This window comes from Petromyzon marinus, chromosome 4, assembly GCF_048934315.1.
Source record: "Petromyzon marinus isolate PM22_M1 ecotype Great Lakes invasive population chromosome 4, UKy_Petmar_22M1.pri1.0, whole genome shotgun sequence".
Taxonomy (NCBI): Eukaryota; Metazoa; Chordata; class Hyperoartia; order Petromyzontiformes; family Petromyzontidae; genus Petromyzon; species Petromyzon marinus.
Genome location: NC_133670.1, coordinates 18,317,942 through 18,338,822, shown reverse-complemented (window position 1 = coordinate 18,338,822; position 20,881 = coordinate 18,317,942). Strand labels below are relative to the sequence as shown.

Here is a 20,881-nt window from a genome sequence, read left to right as displayed (position 1 = left end):
ATTCCTTCCTCACAAAATTGGGAAGCAATCATGGAAAAATGTATTTGTTTTTGCTGCTCGTGTAGTAATGCACCACACTCAAGGGAATACTTGACACAATTCGGTTTGCACAAGGTCTGCGAAAACCGGCTCACTCGTGTAACATCCATTGTGGCTACATTGAATGCAATGTGCTAATAATAGCGTTTCCCCGCTCTACTAGCCTTATTTCCGGAAAGATTTGATGAATATAGCACCAGTAACTTACTTGCATAAGCGCCTCCAACGAAAAAAAAACAATGCTTCAAGACAACCTTAAGACGAGGTGGCCCCTCTCAGTGGTAAATCTATTTACTATTTAAACTTCCGTCCCAAAATGCACATACAATAAGCCAAACCTTACAACAACCAAAAAAAACACAATGAAACCGGAACTTGGTCATTGTTCGTTAACTGCACTTACCCTTGCAGGAAAATAAATAGCGAGGCAATGCTTTTCTGAAAGCATTCGGGCAAGGAGGCACGCGCATTCCTAAAAGCGACTGTAGATGCACAATACTGTGACGAATCCTAATCGTCTCACACGTAAGTAAAGTCAAACCGTCCATGCACCAGCTGCCCATGGATACAGAACTGTTCCCCAATCCTCAAACCCAGTGGAACGAACCCACAACAGCTGTGCAGCAGCTATTGAAACGACCCCAGCCATTGGCACACAATTCAAATAACTTCACTTTTTATCGGGTGCCCACAGCATTGCAGAAGACAAACTAGTACTTGTTTGAATACATTTCCCAGCCTACTTTAATCTCGTTTCAATCTAATTGTCGATTCTGCATTGTAAGTGCTAATGTAAAGCGGATTATAAATCAGGATAACTCCTGGGCTACAAGAATTGACGTTGGCTTGCTATATTGAAAATTGAGAAAAAAAGCTGTTTGTCTATGTATCAATGACATAGGTATAAACTTATTTCTCCGAAGTCTGACTAACAAACTTTCTTCAACGCATTAATACATTTGTAAAAAAATAAATTCTATGACATACAACAGAAAAAAAAAACCCATCAAAGTTATAACCAATATTGTATATAGGTAATGCAACACAAGCTCCATGTGTTCGCTTGTCCGTGCATGCTTTAACCTAAACAAAGCCATGCGTGGGCTTTAATTATATGTCAGCCAACACAAAGCACTAAGGAAATTGTGCCAATAGCAATGCCACATTTAGAATCTTCGCAATTGACTTATCAGCAGCAACACTACACGCATGCTTTGGTGTAAAGTTGGCTCGTGAACATGACCACTCGTGTATATTGTCCATGTAACAGTAAGATCAATGAGAACACATCTAATGAAGGGCCCTCCCAGCCTGGATTAACAGCTTAGAAAATCATCTAACGAGAGCCGTGGCCATAGCAACAGTGGAGCACAATACCATGCTTCTGTTGTGATGGCAGCCGGAATTTATTGGGTGTTTATTATCGGAGCATGATGGCAGTAAAATTAAATAAAAGCCCGTAATTATTTTTTATCGAGCTCAAATTAATTTTGAGAGTAAAAAAAAGATTAGTTTAAAAAACACACACCAACTTAATGTTAAGCTTTAAAGAAGCGTTTCAGCACTGTAAACTGCATACTTTATTAGACACAGCTCACCGGATAAATATATAAAAAGTTGCCTTACACGTTTTTCTTTCCTACAACAGGGCGTGGACAATTTGCGTGAAAAGAACCAATTTGGGCCGCACGTAAACTGATCTTACATCATCCCCATTCCCTTATTCGGTGCACACCGAGTGGCATTTGAGCGATGATTAAAAGTGAAGAGAGACCCCTGTGGTGTGGCGTGTGCGGCGGGGAGGGGGCTGCTCTGGTGTGTGGAGAAGGCTCTTGAGTTGCGCCTGTTCCGGACGGGGCCACACGCCACGCGAATTTCTCTACAAGTGGGGACGCTTCAAGTGCGGGCAACGTTAGAGCACTCCACCATACAGTGTACACACACACAGAGAGAGAGAGAGCGAGCTCACGATGAGCTGGGTGACCTCCGCAGGTGGAGTTTGACTTGTATATTTCGGGGGGGGGGTGGGGGCAGGGGTTCGCTTTGTAAGTCACATTAGGAATCGCGGGTGCATAGAATTAATTTATGTTTGAATCTTAATTGTGAACTACCGAAAATTAATTAATAAAGGTGTTCGATTTTTTTTTTGGGGGGGGGGAGGGGGTGGGGTGGGGTTGACCCCCTACTTACGCACTCCCACTGTGAATTATTCCAAATGCTCTATTAATGGATGACAGGAATGATGTGGGGCCAAAGTTCAAATCACATTGGCAAGGGACAATAAACAAGAAAAGATATAGATTGAATTCCTGAGGAAATCAAAAGGTAATAGGTTTCAGTTGCGCTTGTGACTTTTGTACTCACGTGCACATATTAACCGAAGCTTTATAATTTCGAGGTCAATATTGTACTTTTAACTACTATACACTTGTTAACGGTTATATTTCATATTTTTCTGCATATTCCTGTGCTGCCATATTATTTATCAACCCTGAGTCAAACTACTGTATCAAAATCGTCAGCATTCCAAGTCCAATGACCAATACTGTGCAAGAAAACAGAAGGCAGTATCACACAATGAGAAGTATCCATTCAGATCTCTTGCAGAGCAACTCATCGAATTATAGAATGACCAACGAAAGTAGATATCACATTTTACACTTCAAGCAAGTGACCTCCGGGACCCAGAGTAGGCAGCAGGACATTCCTATTTGCTCTGTATGAGAGTAGTGTTCGTCACATGACAGTAAAACTGATATTTAAACTAAACTATTTTTTTTATTTTATGAGGTAAGGCCCACTAAACTATACAGCTCTTTTTAACAGAAGCGATCTGGCCACAAAAGATAGCTCAACGAAGTGGCTTATCATGTAGACATTTTCGCAGCCAAAGACTCTAAACACACGTTTCAAAATGTGGAGGGAAAACCCGGAGAACCCGGAGAAAAATCCACGCGATCACAGGGAGAACATGTAAACTCCAAGTACAGTATACAAGTTTCAAGGTCCATATCGAACCCACGATCTCCTGAAAACCAGGTGAAGTAGTTAACATCTCGCCACCTTGGCGCCCCATTTCATCCTTTAAATTCTCAGATTTGGAATTTTGCCAAATTCAATACAATAATATTTGGTCCAGTCATTGGGGACTGGACTGGGAGCGAGCCAGTTTCGCTCCACTTGAGAACCAGGTTTAATCACAGGCAACTGCCTGGATCCCAACCCAGGTTTTCAGCGGTGCCAGCTCAGCACTGACCACCGAGGCACCGGCCATCTCTTAACACGGGATTTTATAGATTTAGAAAAGATTCTCATCAGTGAAATGAAAAAAAGTTTGACAATTGCACTATCCAGCACTAAATAGTGCACACATGTAGTCCTTGTTGTTTTCAGTTGTACTTGCCTACAGCATCATGGCACGGCTCTGCAATTTGTAATTGCCTTAACACCTGCACTGCCCCCAGCCATTCGGAATAATACACAGCCACCACTTACACATTTTTATCGATGTAGCACGAATTATAAGACTAACATAATTATAATGTTGGATTTGTGTCCTCATATACCTTACAAAAATGTACCCTAGTTCCCATACTCATTTCTTCAAGAGCAATAATACATTACAGGGGCTCATAACACCAAAATATAAACAAATACATTAATTCTTGACTTAATTCTAGTGTGTAGCATGCGTTTTAAAAACAGGGCAAAGACATGTACCACAATTTAATTGCATATTAAGTACATTATTTAAATAGTTTCACAACATGATACATTACACGTAATACAAATTGCTATGTACCTTGCAGTGATGGTCAAAGTATGAAAATACTCTCAGAATTTTTTAAAATACAGTATTTGATGTCAGTAGGCTTCTTGAAATTAATTCTAGGGAGTTGTTTTTAATCCTTTAGACTATTTGATCATTAAATGCTTGTTAGATAGCCTTTATTGATTATTCCTTAACCGTTTACTTAGTGCCAAGTAAATTTTACTTAATGAATATCCAGAGTGCTGCACTGGGAATGCATGGAATGTTAATCCATGCGGACTGAGGAAATGACCAAACCATGCACATGAATTGTGACTTGTAAAACGTTACACAAATAATACTGTAATAAAGTGAAATATTTCAATCTGGCGAATGAAAACATTTCATAGCTTTAAAATAACCTTTTATAATATTAAAATACTTTAGAACAAAATAGCATTTTCCAGAACATGAACGATATTTTTGCAGAAATAAATTGTTGTGCAATTATATAAAAAGGGATATATTTTTTTAACAATGCTTATTTAACATTTCACACTACATTGCATACAAAAAAAATTAAGTTAACTGTAAAGGCAATATATTACTGCACTTTTAAACATGCAAACAACCAATCAATGTAATTAATTCATTGATAAATGCAAGCAATGAGGTGTTTCCAGTCAGTGGGTTCACTGTAGCCTAATTACATGATGTGAGTTATTCCACAATTCTGTAGCCAATTTCATAAAAGCAAAGTAACAAAGGCAACTTCATCATGGAAACATTTTTCAAATTTTAAGATTATACATTATGTATTTGAAACAATGTACCCTCGGGCACACGGGAAAGGAAAAGGCATTTTGTTTCTCTTATAAAATAAATAAGGAAAAGTCTCAATCGAACATGTATTATTCAGACTTGCTTATGTGGGGACATATGTTTAAACAGTTGAGTTCAGAATATTAACCCGTGAAAATTTTACAGCATGCAGCTTCTTCCAACAGGTAGGAGCAGAAATATTTAGGCAATAACCAAGAGGACAGTGTTTTATTTTTCACCTTGTCCAGCTTATATGTAACAAAAACTTTAACAAAAATTAAGCACACAATATCTGGTAACATGGAACACGGTACCGCTGGTAAATGCATAGTGTCTGGCCTAAATTGGCACAGGACAGTTCGTTGTGTACAAAATGCAAGGACATGAGATCAGCGTGGCAAATATTAAATGCAGAAGCACTTAAAATAGGGGCAGATGCATGCCTGTTTGTCATTACGAACTCTTCTATGCCTTTGCTGCCATGGCCACGTCTACCCTTGTCGACCACTGTTTTTTCTTGCTCGGGGCTGTTTTATGGATGATCATTCATTATGGAAAACCCGTGATGCACAGCTGCTGTATTTTCCCCATCATGGAAACTGTGTTGAATATGTAAGCAGCGGTCTTGAGGACAAGGACAATTGCCCATCTCAAACCAATCTGTGTGTCATCTGACTGAAATGTAGCTATATGGTGGTGACCTTTTTTTTTGGACCCTCCCTCTCACGTGACACAACATGAGCTCACATCTCATATTTTCCATTAACTGTGACAATGAGAAGGCATTCTAATATTTTTTTCCAGGCCTGCATTTGACAAATACATGGTTTCTTATGAAAAAAAATTAAATGAGATTTCATCACAAAAATGGCATACACTACAGGGCCAACCACAACACTACCATTATTAAACTTTGAATTTAAAAAATATCACAATGCGGAATTCAGGTGTTTAGAAGAACGTTAAAAGTATACGAGCAAGTGGATTAAGAAAAGTAAACACATTACATTATTGAAAACCAAACCGACTCAAATGTTTTCTTCTTGCTCAGCAGTTGATGCTCTCATTTCACCGACTCAAGTGGGAGGCCCTCCACTGGGTAAAAAAAATCTACTTGAGCAAGATTTGAATTTTCAGGTTACCGAAATGAATATACAACACAATATAGCTACTTGGATAAATATTTGGTTGTTGGCTCTATGTAGTGATTTTAATAAGTACAATAAGGGTGTATATGATCATGTGGGCTTCATGCCGGTTGGTCACAGCGCACCAATAAACAAACGAATTCAGTATTAAAGCAATGTGGTCGGAGCATGCATGGCTGGTGGAATTCAAGAGATAACTAAGACAATGTGTGTTTTGTTGGAAGCATCTGAACAGTTCTACAGACAAAAAATGCACATGAAAGTCACATGGCATGCGATGCAAGCCACAACATTTTCATTGTGTGTTTTGTCAAGTAGGAATGACTGTAACAACAAACTCCCAAAACCAATCTTATTGGGATAATCGTACAGTACTGATATACAGCATTGTGCATTACACTCAAGCAAGGGAAAATTAAAGGTTAAATGTATTCATCGTATCATAATGCAAATGCACTGTTTTCTTATCCAGAAATTAAATAAACATTTTCCCTGGGCAGATACCGTTGATTCAATACATTGCATTTAGTCGACAATGAAGTTACAGGAAAGCACTGTGACTCAGTGGTCAGTTTATGTATGGAGAACTCCTTTCTCACACCGTACATATCCAGCCATGCTCATGAGAGGTATGAGAAAGGACAACAAATTTAACGCAAAAAAGTCGCTCTCAAGAAATGAGTTTTCAATCTAGACTTAAAAGTGCATGGCTCTAGTAGAGCATTCCAAACGGCCGCAGAAGCACATCTGAAAGCGCGCAATGCAGTGGCCGTTTTTGTTCGATGGTTAGCCAAAAGCTGCTGCACTATGAAGCTCGTGACCTAAGTTAATTTCCCGGCCATCGCTGATATCAGTAGATCGGCCCTGGTCACCCCATTTCCCCCTTCAGTATCCCGCACAGGCCTGCTTGGCAAAATATGATCAAACAATCCCCATGGACTAGACGCCATGGGGACGCCTTCATACAGGGCTCTAAATTCGTTCACAGTTTTTCAAATGGCTGGACGTTATTATTTAATAAAATAATACTTGGAGGGGGGGGGGGACTTGTGCACACTTGTCACAAATGAAATGTCACTGGTTCTAAAGCCATTAAAACTCTATACTAAACAGCTTTGTATGTTCTTCACATCCCTCCACATCTATCAGCTACAGTACTAACACGGATGCTAAAACAGATCCTGCAGTTTATTTGCTTAAACAAACGCATGCCCTAAATTTTGTTTTAAAGCTTTCGTGACTGCAGTGATTCATATTCTTGGTTCTTTCGGTAAAGTCACGTTGAAGGGAAACAAAATAATAAAATATTACCACTGTTTTTATATATATATTTTATTATTTTATTGTTTCCCTTCAACGTGACTTTACCGAAAGAACCATGAATATAAACTCATGCCCTGTGAGCAGAAAATCAATAGTAAACATTACAAGAAATCCAGCTTTGAAATCCACTTTAACACGTAGGCTTTCGCCTCTAATATCATCCATAATACAGGTATTTTGGGTTAGATCGTGTAAATATATAAATGTGTCATGAAACCCACCACCACCGGTGTGCTGTATTAGTAACGAATTAGCATGTTCTGTTTGCGTGACAAACCTTATTAATTGGCTGCCAGGTGTTGGCGGGTTTAACGACACATTTATATATTTATATGCTATCTAACCCAAAAGACCAGTATTATGGTTGAAATCCACTACCAGATACATCAAGCTTATAAGTCAGATATGGCAACATCCAAATCAGACTTCTACTCTGCCTTGACTGCAGTTGGTGCTGGAAAACCTACATTCTATTTCAGGACTATTATCTCCCTCAGGCGACCTCAAGACTTCAGCTTCCTCCACTGCTACATCAATTGCCAAGTGTGGAGAATGCTACACGTTCTCTGAAAATGTCTAGGCAATCAGGCAATGCCATTCTGGTGTACTCCGATTACCTATCTGCTCATCTCCCCACAATCTGCCCTTGACATCCGTCAGCCCACCACCAGAAACATTTTCACTAAAATCATCTTTATCAATCCTTCGCCCACCAAGCTCATCCCTGACTACCTACCAACCCTGGCACCCAAAATTACCAGTTTAGTTTAGTTAATGCCTCCATCCCATCCGGTACCCTTACTTGAATTCTAAAAGACTACTTCTGTCACTCCCACCCTAAAAAAATAAAAAAAAATTATCCCAATATCCATGAAAAGTGTCCAAACCATCTAAAATTTCTCATTGTCTTGTAAAGTCCTGGGAGGAGTTGTTCTCCCACCTCTCCAATTCTAAAAGACTGCTTCTGTCACTCCCATCCTAAAAAAAATAACAATGTACCCCAATATCCCTGAAAATTGTCTAAATCATCTCAAACTTCCCATTGTCTTGTAAAGTCCTAGAAAATTTTATGTTTTCCCACCTCCTTCCATGGTCTCCCAAGACCCAGTAGAGTATGGGTGTTGCCAAGGACATTATACTGACCATTCTACTAAAACGGCTCTCCTCTAGATGGTAAATGACCTTCCTCTCTCTTAAGACCTTGGACCTCTCCCAATTACTTCTCCAAAATGTTTCTGTTCCCTTTTACATCATAGGCCACTTAAATCCTTGAGGACTTCCCATCTATAGTGACGACACCCAGCTCTACGTTGCCATTGACTCTATTAACCAAACCTAAACCTTCTGTCTTCACATGGTCTCATCCTGGATTGTTCTTACTTTCTCAAGTAAAACATTGCCAAAACCTAAGTATTCATCATCAACCAAAACACAACACCAAGTAAAGCTGTGGCGGGGAACATTTTCTAAGGGACAAATAGAATTTTAAAATATCTTCTGCGTGCCACACATTTACACACCATATAATAACACAACACATGTATGCACACATAAACTGAGCATAAGCAGATGCTTGCAGTGACTAAGTGACTGAGTGTGGCTAATAATATAATTGAAGCACAGTATAGCTAGGTAGAAAATATTCCCAATTAGTGCAGCTAAGGTATCTGCAGTGATGGACACGTATCATTTGGTGCTGCCATATGAAATGAAGTCACAGACATGAAAGTTGTTTTTGGGTTAGCTCACGTAAATACATGTGTTGTTAACCCACCACCACCTGATGCAGCCAAGTAGTAAGGTTTCTCACATAAACAAAACGTGCTGATTCGTTACTACTTCAGCACACCGGTGTGTTGGAGAGTAAACCCACAACATTTACAATTTGAGTATGACGTTTCGGTTGGTGATTACAACCAGCTTCATCAGGCAATTTGTCAGAATTGTGAAGAAGTCTTCCTGTTTCCGGTCTTAAATTCAATAAAGGTGATGTCATCACTGTGACTATCAGGTGCGATGACCAGAGGGAGGTTAATTTACTACCATGAGCCAAGAATGTCTGTGTCCCGAGCGTGACGTCACTCCACGTCGGCCAGCCCTCCTCATTAATAATCATGAACAGGTGATGTCACTCCACATGTAGCACCCCCCCCTCCCCGCATTAATAATCATGAGCGGGTGACGTCACTCCACATGTAGCACCCCCCCCTCCTCATTAATAATCATGAGCAGGTGATGTCACTCCACATCAAACAGCCCCCCTCATTAATAATCATGAAGAGGTGACGTCTTTCAAATGGACAACCCCCCCCCCTCCATTAATAATAATTAGCGGGTGACGTCATTCCACATGGGAGGCGAGGCGCCTCCTCCCCCTCTCCTCAGCGTCAACTGACAACCCTCACTACAAAGGCAGAACTTTCACGTCACGCAATCTCCGTAACGCTATTGAGACATAGAAGTAAAAAGGACGTCATGATGAACAAGGGATTATAACCTTTAAATTAAATAAGTCTGTGTCACCGCGGCCTTACAAATTGCACACAAATTGATGCAATGAATATCACGTCGCGGTCTGCTTTTTGCTTGCAACTTTCAGATTTACTGAAATACACCCGTCCTTGGACGGGCAAAAGGCTAGTGTAATCATATTAATCACAGACACCATCTGACCTAGGAGTCATAGGTTCCTCACCCCGAGACGACAGTTTGACCATTACGCTCCTAAACTCTTGAAATTGCACTGGAAAAGATGTTGCTAAACTTTGGGATTGTCATTAATTCCGAGCTCTCATTCTCTTCCCACGTCTCCATCTGCACAGTGTCTCCCTCATTACCACTGAAACCCACATCCATGCATTCACCACATCACACCGCCAATTACCACATGTGACCAATGGCAGAGCCAGGATTTTCAGGTAGGGGGGGGGGGGCAACCCCTCCAGCAATGAAAAATGATAGAGGAGTTGTTAGTAAGTAAGGAGTTGTTAGTAAGTAAGGACTTGTGCCTTGCATTTTATTTGACGCGTGTGCGGCGATGGCGCAGCCATCGATCGAGGGTCGAATTCGAACCGTGTGTGATCGGCATCGCGCTCGCTGAAGGTAAGTCGTGTGGTGTATACGCAACTGCGCACAATTTTGTGAGTCACTTATTACTGCTTTGCCGTTACTTATTGCCAATTATGGACTCAGACTATTGTCCGATCATCTCATAGAGTCCCTGGCACGTAATAATATGCTACACAGTGGCAGTGGGGGTCGCAAAATTCCGATTTATTACTAATAAACCCCAATGATACGATAGAAATTAGGGATTTCGATCGGATCATTGGGGGGGCACGTGTCACCCCCCCCCCCCCCCCCCACTGGCTCCACCAGTGCATGTGACTACATAGAAGTTAAAAAAGCATAAGTACATCCCAACTCAACTAATGCAATTATCTTCTCTAAGGACTCCCCAAATTCTTGATTTCCAAACTCCAATGTATACAAAATGCTGTTGCTAGAATTCTCACTTGCACCTATTAGGGTAGATTCTATTCCATTTAACATATTTAAAGTGTAAATGTTATTAAATAAATAACACTATAAAAACTAATTAGTACCATATGTATGTAGTGTTGTGCTGCACTGTAGTCACTGTTGAGGTGTTTGTAGATGTTCCCAAAGAATACAAAATCACACAATAAATTAATAAAAAATGGAAAAAAATGGAGCAAAATAAAGCAAAAGTGACAAAAAAACGGACTGAGAAAAAGCACAACACGAAGAAAAAACACAAAACAGAGAGAGCTATAGAGGGATAATGGACCTACACACCGTTACAAAATACATCTTGCCTCTGGCACCCCAATGGCGAGATGTTATCTGCCTCGCCCGGTATACAAGTGGCCATGGATTCAATCCCAACCCCGACGCCTGTATTTTTGTAGTTTACATGTTCTCCCTGTGGTCAGGTGTCTTCTGAAAAAGAGCTATGTAGCTCAGTGGGCCTTACCTGGTAAAATAAATAAAAATTGTTTGAGGTTTTTTTGGTTTTTACTTTGCCACCTAACGTGTGCATGCACTGCAAACCACGTGCTCTAGGTGGCGATGGTGGCTGTACTTTTGTTTAACAAGGTTTTAAACATTAAACGAAATCGTAAACGTTTCAGACTTGAATTTAGATGTAAGCTTTCGTGACTGCAGGGATTCATATTCTTGGTTCTTTCGGTAAAGTCACTTTGCCAGACAAACATTCTTTATACCAATCATCAGGTGTGAAAACAGTGGTTTTAACACCTGATGATGAATGCTTGTGTTGCAATCGAAACGTCGTGAGAATTGTATTGTTTTATTTTTTATTATTTCCCTTCTACGTGACTTTACCGAAAAAAACAATAATATTAGTACCATTCTATGCCCGACTTAGATTGTGAAAACAAATTTAGCGCAGGCTTAGCTCCGTTGACTCAGCTTAAGCGCCTTACATCCGATCACTTCCACCTTCCAAAATAATACATCAAGACAGTCAGGCACACACTATAGCTTACTGAACTGAATGAATCCAGATTCACATTGTTCACAAATGTCACAATACTGAAATGCTCATTTGGGGTACCAGACGTTGGAGTCTTCAATCTGGTCTTGTTGTATTGAACAGTTTCATATTTGTCATTTAAAGTAAAATAGTGAATGGATAATGATAATAATTGATGCATTCGGAGCATTTACTCAAACTCTGACCAAACTCAAATCACATCCATGTTTAATGTGCTGCCAAGCATTCTTCTCACACACCATTCCACTCACCCCTTGCATTTATTTTTGACATTGACAGGAACACTAAACTCAAAGACAAACCCACTAAGAGTATAAAACAACTGTATACTCCCCAGGTGTAGCCTATGACGAGGTAGATAAGTACATGTCCTAACTTTTGTTTTCACTTTTTAAAACAAATGTGAGAGGAAAGAGGGTGTGGTTGGTTGGCTGCTGACTTCACAGTTATATTGACAGACAAACTCTTTATACCATATATGGTATTATTTTTTTACATACATCTATAGTTAGAGTCTTGTTTTACACTATTATATATATCCAGTATTTTCTGCTACCATGTTCTTTTCATGGTATGCCAATGCATTATAAAATCAGCTGATTATTACAATGCAAAGTATCCTGGATTCACCAGATGCATTGTAAGTGCTGTGTTTTTTTACATCAACAACACAAATGAGGTAACACCTGCTTCTGGTTCCATTAATTTGACAATTGACGACCTAATGCTTGGCTGTACGAAGAGACTGGATCTACAGTGTTAAAAACAACCAGGTTTCACATGTAATTTTGATCCACTTTGTGACGACTGCGACGTACAAGTCAAGACAGCACTGGACGTCCGTCAATGTAAACTCATTTTGTTGAACTTTGCATGGCATTCTTTCTCCTCCGTCCGAACCCAGACTGGAACAATTCACGATCAAAAACATCAAGCCCTGCCTCAGGGCAGTTGCTCCACACTGTTTTGCACAGCTTGTATGGGTATTTAAAGCCTCTATTATTGCAATCCACCACTTACAGGTGTGACGCTGGAACCCTTGTTTGTAATATTTTCTAAATGTGTCAGGTCAATAATGCAAATAATAATTTTATTTGCAAACCATCACACACAGGTACAACCCACAATTTTGGGTCTTGAATGTTTTGCCAGTTGCACATCGTTATGATGTAGCATTTCACCAAAAGGCACCAAAACAAACACCACGCCTGTAATTCACAGTGGCAGCACTGCATGTTAAAATGTGCCTGTCAGTGCATAATGCACTTTATGAGCTCACCAGGCTTGGCTGGAAAGAAGCCATTTACTGTGTCTGGATAAAATGGAATGAATGAAGCAGGCAAGTATGCACACGCTAGCTGCTAAGCCCGCTGCACTCTGCCACACTCCCATAACTCCTGACTTTTAATTTGTTGGCAGACATATTTCACACTACAATTCACTCTTGGGTTGTTAATATATATTTAAAAAATTGCATTATCAATAACATGCAAAACATTCTTATCAATTTAACAACCTTCATTAACCCACACTGACCAGCGTGATGAAGTATCACCAAACAATCCCCATAACTGACAGAGCATGGTGAGGCCTTAATTTCAGACGGTTGTAAGTTTTTTTTTTAAATGGAATACAATTGATTGTCACGTGACCAAACAAATTAAAACGTATTATGCGGTTTGAATATGCTAATTGGTTGCATAACTCCTAAAAAACAAACAGGATAAAATTTTCAATGCCATGATTTTGGGAATTGACAATTCCATAAATAACTGCTCAAATACATTGAATCGATAAGCAACCCTTGTTTCCTCCACAGATAAAGTCTTAAAACGAATGATACGCACGTGATAAAAGTTCTCAATCCACCAAGTACTACTTGACATCTGTCAAAAAGAGTTATAGAGCTCTTTGGATTCCTCCCGTAAAAATAAATGTTCTGATTCTGACTAGAAATACGATTGTCAATTTTCTCAGTGGCTAAAAATGTACTCCAAGTGTATATTTTAGAAGACCTGAAAAACTGGTTACTCAAAACGACACTAACACTTCACAGTAAAATACGAAATACCATACACATCTGTAATAAGAACTACTGTATCGGAGAGCCTGCTCTTTAAAACCAATATTATATTACAGTACATCATTCCATATACACTGATGAAACAAATGGAAGCAGAATCGTACAAGACCTTCCAGAAATGAAACACTTGACATTAAATGCAGTACTGTTCAACTACACAAACACTAAAAGTATTATAGGTCCAACTATATTACGTGTTCTTTTAGCCCTGGATCAGCAAATACTTAAAACGTTGCATTGAAGTTCCAGCGAGTTATTACAAAAAGTAAACACTAGCAAGGTCAAACTTCAACACCAGCCACAGCACTCCCTTATATTTTCATAACAGTTAGGGCCCTAGGCTCCAGCAACTTTTAACATGCCACTAAATGTAAAGATTTAGTTTAGTTAGCCTTTGCATAATAGCTAAATTATTCAATATTCAGAAGCCTAGAGTTCTCAGAGTTGTTTTATACAAAGTTCTAACTACAGATCATGCTGTAAAGCAATTTTCACATCCAAAGCACAAAATTATAATAAATAATGCATGTTTAATTCTATGGTGTTTTAAATAATTTTACATCTATAATATGAACTGCTATGTTGCTGGGCAAAAATAGATGCGTTCCTAATATACATATGTTGGAACAGTTGTCTTTAGTGCTCAAAACAATTAACAAATTGTGTTGAAATGTCACCAATTATTCGTGTGGATATTATTATGATGCAAAATTACTTTATGGCTCACTTGGTCACAAACCAACCCCTGTTATTTAAGTGCACAATGCATTAAAACACTGCAATTTAGGTAACGAGTCCAATTCAAATGTTGGCGAATGTTCCATTTAGTCAAATTTTTGGGACAATGTCTAATGTTCCCATTACCAACTATGGAAGGAAACTGCAATAAATGTGCTTTGAACATTTAGTCAAGAAAAATATATGACCAATTGTGTCACAATTCTTGAATGAATGCATATTATCTGTAAATAGTAAATGAAAATATATGCACAATATGCTTGTAACTGTATGCCGACATGAAAGTAAAATCATACATGAAGACTCGGACACTACAACGTGGTGTATTACATTGCATACGCAGTTGCACACACCACAAGGGCATTTTTGTTTTCTGTTGAAAATGTCAGTACAAGACGAAATTGTGGATGGCGTTCAAATATTTCCCTTCATCGTCCAAACCATGACTAAATAACAGGAGGCATTTAAACAAAGTTCCACACTTTTTACAGTGATTTATAAAGGTGCACGTTTGGCTCTTCCACACTGACAGTGCTCCGAAACAATCAAGCATTGAGCTGCTAAATACAGTATACATATCCTGTGATGTGCTGTATACGTTTTTAAAACTGGAAAGCGTTAATAACAGAGTGTATGAACATTGTCAATGTTACTGGACTTATGCAATGTCTGCTTTGTGCACAATGATGTTTAACTTGTCGAACAAGTAGTTTACTCTTTCTGGAGACATTTTTCGGTCATTAAAAGCCCTACCCAAACCACATCCTGTCTATAAAACAGCAAATGAATAAGCTTACTGCGATCAAGTCCAGTTTTTAGTTTTAAAAAAAATTGTAATGTTATAGCTAGGTTGGCATGTGTATTGTATACACATTCTAACGACTAATGCCATGAGTTGTTAAAATGCCAATATTTACATTTATGGACAATAAAGCCAATACCCCAAGCAAATTGCATATTTCAGAGTTCAACTTTGCAAATATTTTTTATAGGGGATATATTCTTGTAAAATGTGTTTCTGTGGCTCTATTTTGGTGACCACGTCAGTTTTTCTTTCAGCACAGGATATACTATGATACTTTAAACATATATTTATAGTCCTTTGTCAATCCGATGTTAAATGAAGGCCACCCCACGCCATGTCGGTCATGGAGGTTTTTGCCTCGACTTCACCATGCTGGTCAGTATGGTTTGTGAAGCGCCAGGCTGGTTCAGGTATCACTCGTCACAGGTCTTAGCCATAGACAGGAATCAAACTCAGACTGCCAGATTTATAGCACAACGCACTAACCACCGCACAATTGTACCAATACAGTACTTTATAATAAGATAAAATATATATGTTAACAATCAAACTTCCACAGCATGGCTAGCCTACTCTTTCACCAAAGGGAGTGTTACTCTCCATGTAGCAATGACCTTTATCTAACCCAGTGCTCATCCATTTCAGAAGATCAAACATCCATGGCCTTTACCACCATCAGATCATGCTGCCCGTCAGCCCAATCCCCACATTGCCTGCCTGCCAGCGCTTGCTCTGAGAATACCACACATTCCGCTACTTGTGTGTTCATCCAAAAAAAAACCAGGTCCTCAGTTGTTTGCCATGCTTATGATTCAACAAGAGAATGGGTCATTATAAAATAAGTAGTTAAAGTGCATAACCATGAATACATATATACGCTATAGCAAGGCATACATCAGTAAACATCATAATTAACAAAACACGACACTTTACATATAACACGCCTTGAGTTTTCACAGACATTAAAAGACCAAAAGTACCCAGATTCACTATTTAACTAAACAGACCACGACATTGCCTTGGTGAATTGTGCCATTGTTGGTTAGGGAGACATCGGCACATTTCCATCAGAAACTGGATGAAAAGCATAATTTCCAAACAAATGAATTGGGCTCTAAGTGTACCCCATTCCTTTGAAACAAAATAAGAGTGAGGAAACATGCTGAAATGCAAAAGCTTTCGTATATATTAAAACAAGAACACATATTTGAGCCAAAATTTAAGGGTCCTTACATTACACACATATACACTGGATGTAGTAATGATATTAATGTAACTTTTGAAAAATTGCGTTTGGCCTCAGGTTAGAAATATCTTCATCGCATGACGAGTTTACATTACAAACAAAACATATGGCATCTTGTTGTAGCATGGCAGAGCATTAAGAGTTTGTTTATACATGTTACTTGCCAAAGCAAATAAACTATGTGCTGAGATATAAACACAGATAACAGACATAAATATGAACGGCATAAAATACCTTACCCTACAAATTACATATTCTAAGGTTTACCCATATAACATGTGAAAATATCTAGGGTTGTTAATATTGTTTTTGCATTGCCCGTAACAGCATTGCAAGCCAGAAAAAAAAAAACATCTGTTTGCCATACATATATATAAATGTGTAGCAATAAAACATAACAGTGTTACTTTTTAACGGAGAAACGAAGAGAGTTGACTGTGGTGTATAGCTTCGCCCACTGGCCTCGTCGATCGACGGGTTGTGTTCGGTGGGGTAAAGTATGGGTACGCCCAGCTCTTCCAAGACATCTGCTCGGCATGTAAGAGTAGACCAAATCCCATCGACAGCTCCCTCCAGTGGAGGCCCTTACACTGGCAGTGGTGTGAGCAAGCAATTGTAGCGTTGCACCTTTATCTTTTAAACTGAGAAACCCGGACAAATGTTCCAAGCGGTGGCTTAGACCACCGTTCCGTATTGTAAGCTGGCACGTGCTGCACGATAATCATTAAAATTCCACTCTAAACGATAACCGGTTACTGACTTTCGGAACCAGTGATAATGAAAACAATTACCGGTGTGGCGGTTGTTATTTAACAACGATAAATAAACGGTTGGCTACGTACTGTGCGAAACAAGTTACATACAGGCTGGCTCACACGAAAAAAATTTTTCTTTAAGACGAAGGCACATTGCAAGCCTACTGGCTATCAACAAAGATTCGTTCATGAAGCCATCCATATATACAGACACAGAGACAATTTCAACCGAGAGGAAGGTTATAAACTCAGCAATCATTGGAAAGATGTCATCAACCACTTTGGGTCATGACTTGACTTGAGTTTTCTTGCCAATCAACCTCCACCGTCAGCATTGTGGTGTGTGGAGCGGGGTGCAGGGATTTCTTGGCGGCCCTTTGCTGTATTGGCATTGCTGCTGCATTGGCATTGTTGCTCCAATGGCATTGGTGCACCGCCCATGCTCCTGGTGCTGCTGATACACTTGGGCTAGGCCCATCCCCAAACCTTTATGAACAGTTAGCCTCTAGAGACAGACTCCTTTGCCTGATGACGACCGCTTGTGTTGCGATCGAAACGTCGTGATATTTTTATTCACTTTATTTTTATTATTCTTTTTTCTGTCTACATGACTTTACCGAAAGAACCAAAGAATACAACAAGTACTGTACCCTTTAACAACAAATCCATACCTAGCTGGGATGGGGGGCAATCGTGCGTGGGATGGCACCGCAGCAGCTTCCATTGGCAGGGTTTGAGAACTCCGATTGGAGAAAACCTGACACACGTACACAACAAAATAGAAAAAAAACGACCAGAACATTTCATTCCAGATTTTGTTCCAGGTCACTCAAACAAAAGAGGGCTTTGAAACAAAATCCTGTTGGGTGTAAGGAATTGTGGATGGATCTAGGTTGTGCACACATTTGCATACCGTGTCAACCAATACGGTTTACCCATATTATTGTACAGGGAAGTTTTCAGGTCCATACAGTGTACAACCGTTTCAATACGAGTAAAATCTATATTTTGTCTATTTGTCTGTCTTTCTCCCTCGTGATGGGACTTTTTAGAATGAACGTTGAGATTTATAAAGGTACGAGGTGACCAATAAGGTCTGACTTGGTCTGTAATAAGGTAGGCTACTGATAAGAGGTTGACAGGTATGCATTTGTGAAGGGCACCTGGCAATAGCTGAATGTGATGCTTACGTAAAACGCAACTTCTACGTAACTGCAATTGCCAGTTCAACGTAACACGTTTGCTACTTTATTGCATGCAATTTCACGTTCCTTAAGTTGGGCAATGCTCTTTTTATACATCTGCACTTATTTTGCAACCCCTGTACCGCGAATACACGATGTTTAAATGAGTGCAGTAAACGCCATTAAATTACTACACAGTGAAGTTATTATATAAAATCACTCTTGACAACAGGTTGTTGATGAGTGATTAGTACGTGATGAGTAATTAATCGCATCAGCGATGAATCCGTTCATTTTTTTTAATCATCTATCAATATGGAGGTGGTCATTCAGTCAAGTAACCAGTTAACATTATCAAGGCACGCCTTAGTATATGACTAAGTGAGTTTAAGTGTGTGATCAGTACGTACGATAGCATTTTTTTTTTGGTGAATAACCAAATGTGTACGATCTGACCACTTACTGCATTCTTGGCGTAATGCAGTAAACCGCTCAGTGAGTAAGTGTGTGTGTGTTTGTAGAAAGATGTTGCAATCTTCTGTGTACGGTGTACACCGAAGTTAGATGTGTAAGCACCTTGGCAGCAGTTTTAAAGGGGGGTGGTGGGAGGGAAACAACAACCTGCTTGCACACACACGGGTACACACACACACAATACAACAATGGTACACGTGTCAGCCAGAATGAGCGGACACTGCTCAGAGGATCGACGATTGTCAAAAGCCACTAGCCATAACAATCACGTCATCCATTGTGATTATTAAAAAAACAACATCTCAATACATTGTTCAAGCATTATAACATGCTCATACTGTATTCAGCAAAGTTATTTTACATGCGCTTGAGTGTCATCGATTTACATGTATGTAGAAAAGGCAAAGAAATATGTCAGTCACTATCACATTTCCTAATAAACCGCTCCCACCGTCTGCACACACACACACGGTGGTAGTACTTTATACTGTAAAACACAGCACTTATAAACCTATGTAAATGAGCATAGTCGTAAAGCATCCACATGTATTTACCACGGAGATAAAGTCAACGTTACCACGAAAAAGACACGTAGGTTTCTGAGTTGTTCACTCAGAACTATAGACTTGTAATCTATACACATTACTTTCAACTACCCGCACGAATAGAGTACAGTACTGTAATTACAGCAAAATACAATAGGAGGTATATATTTTTTTAAAAATCAAACAATAACACAGCCACATAAACCACAAACGCCACGCACGCTTCCTCCCGTCCACCACTACTTGTGCTAAGTTATCAGTTACTTATCAATCCGACTTGTTCAACGTAGCGGCTACAAAGATGTTACAAACAACAACGCGGAGTGCAATCATTAAACAGAAACAAGGGAGCCAGAACACCCCGCCGCCGCCACCACCACTACCATCATCAACAACAACAACCACATCATCATCATCACAGACGACGCAAACTTGTTTCTGCTCACGACGCACAACTTTAGAGGCTTTTTTTTGTTTGTTTTACGAATGCGACCTCGTAGCACCGCAAGCGTCGTAACACTGTGCAAGCGAGTAGCATCGCCTATTTACATTAATATAATTTAAAAAGAAAAGTACAAATCGTCAACAAACAAACCCCTCGATCTCTCCTCTCTCTCGCTCCCCTTCCCCACCTGCAACCTGCTCACAGGCGGTGGGTGAACCGTCAACAGCGTGCAAAGCAGCAATTACCAGCGGCGGTCACGTTGTCGTTGTTGTTGATAGTCGTGGATTGTCTTCTCGGGTCTCCAGACAAAACTTGTTTAACTCCAAAGGCTGCTTTGCTTTGCTTGCTGCCTGCCTCTGTTTGCCGTCTCTTACTCCTCCCTGGAAGCCGGGAGGCAGACGGGCGGACGGACGGACGGGCGGGAGCGTGAACACAACTCGACGGGCAGTGGGGCCGGGACCTCGGTACGTCCGTCTCTTGCCCGTCACTGTTGCGTAGTCCTGTCGGTGCGAAGGGCCGACGGAGCAGATGAGCGAGAGAAGGAGAGAGATTATGGAAGCGGAGGAGCGAGAGAGAGAAGGGGAGTGGAGTGGATGAGAGCGGCAGGGGGGAGGGGGAGGCGGAGGAGGCGGTGCCGCGCCTCTCCCCGCTTGGGTCCCCGCCCGCTGTGGCTCAGATTTGATGCCAGCTCCGGGCGACTGGGTGGTGGTGGTGGTGGTTTGGGGGGGTTACCAAACAAACCATCAGATTTATTCGTGCAGCACAGTACTTAATAAACTCAACTAATTTTTTTTATTTTACCAGGGTAAGGCCCACTGGGCTATGTTAGTTCTTTCTCTTTTTTTCCTTTCCAGAAGCGACCTGGCTATGGCAAATGATAGGTCGACGAAGTGGCTTGTCGTGGGCAAATCTATAGGACGCAAATACAGGGTTGTTTCAAAGCGATTGACCCAATTTCAAAGCAGTGTATTTCACGATGGCAA

The 20,881-nt window shown here is 40.1% G+C and overlaps 1 protein-coding gene across 8 annotated transcripts in view; it reads right to left on the bottom strand.

Moving 5' to 3' along the window:
• The window catches only part of LOC116938550 (uncharacterized), a 58,238-nt gene extending 37,719 nt beyond the window's left edge, over positions 1-20,519 (bottom strand). For 5 of the 8 annotated variants that reach the window (XM_032945777.2, XM_032945786.2, XM_032945780.2 and 2 more), the window contains exons 1-3: positions 20,144-20,519; positions 19,011-19,055; positions 17,922-18,007 (exon numbers count right to left, since the gene is read on the bottom strand). In XM_032945777.2, the coding sequence (XP_032801668.2) occupies positions 17,922-17,974 (53 nt within the window). In that variant the 5' untranslated portion in view covers positions 17,975-18,007; positions 19,011-19,055; positions 20,144-20,519. Of the gene's footprint in view, positions 1-17,921; positions 18,008-19,010; positions 19,059-20,143 lie in introns of all 8 variants that reach the window. The other 3 variants (XM_032945778.2, XM_032945785.2, XM_032945779.2) reach the window with 3 other exon arrangements.
• Between the last annotated feature and the right edge of the window lie 362 nt (positions 20,520-20,881).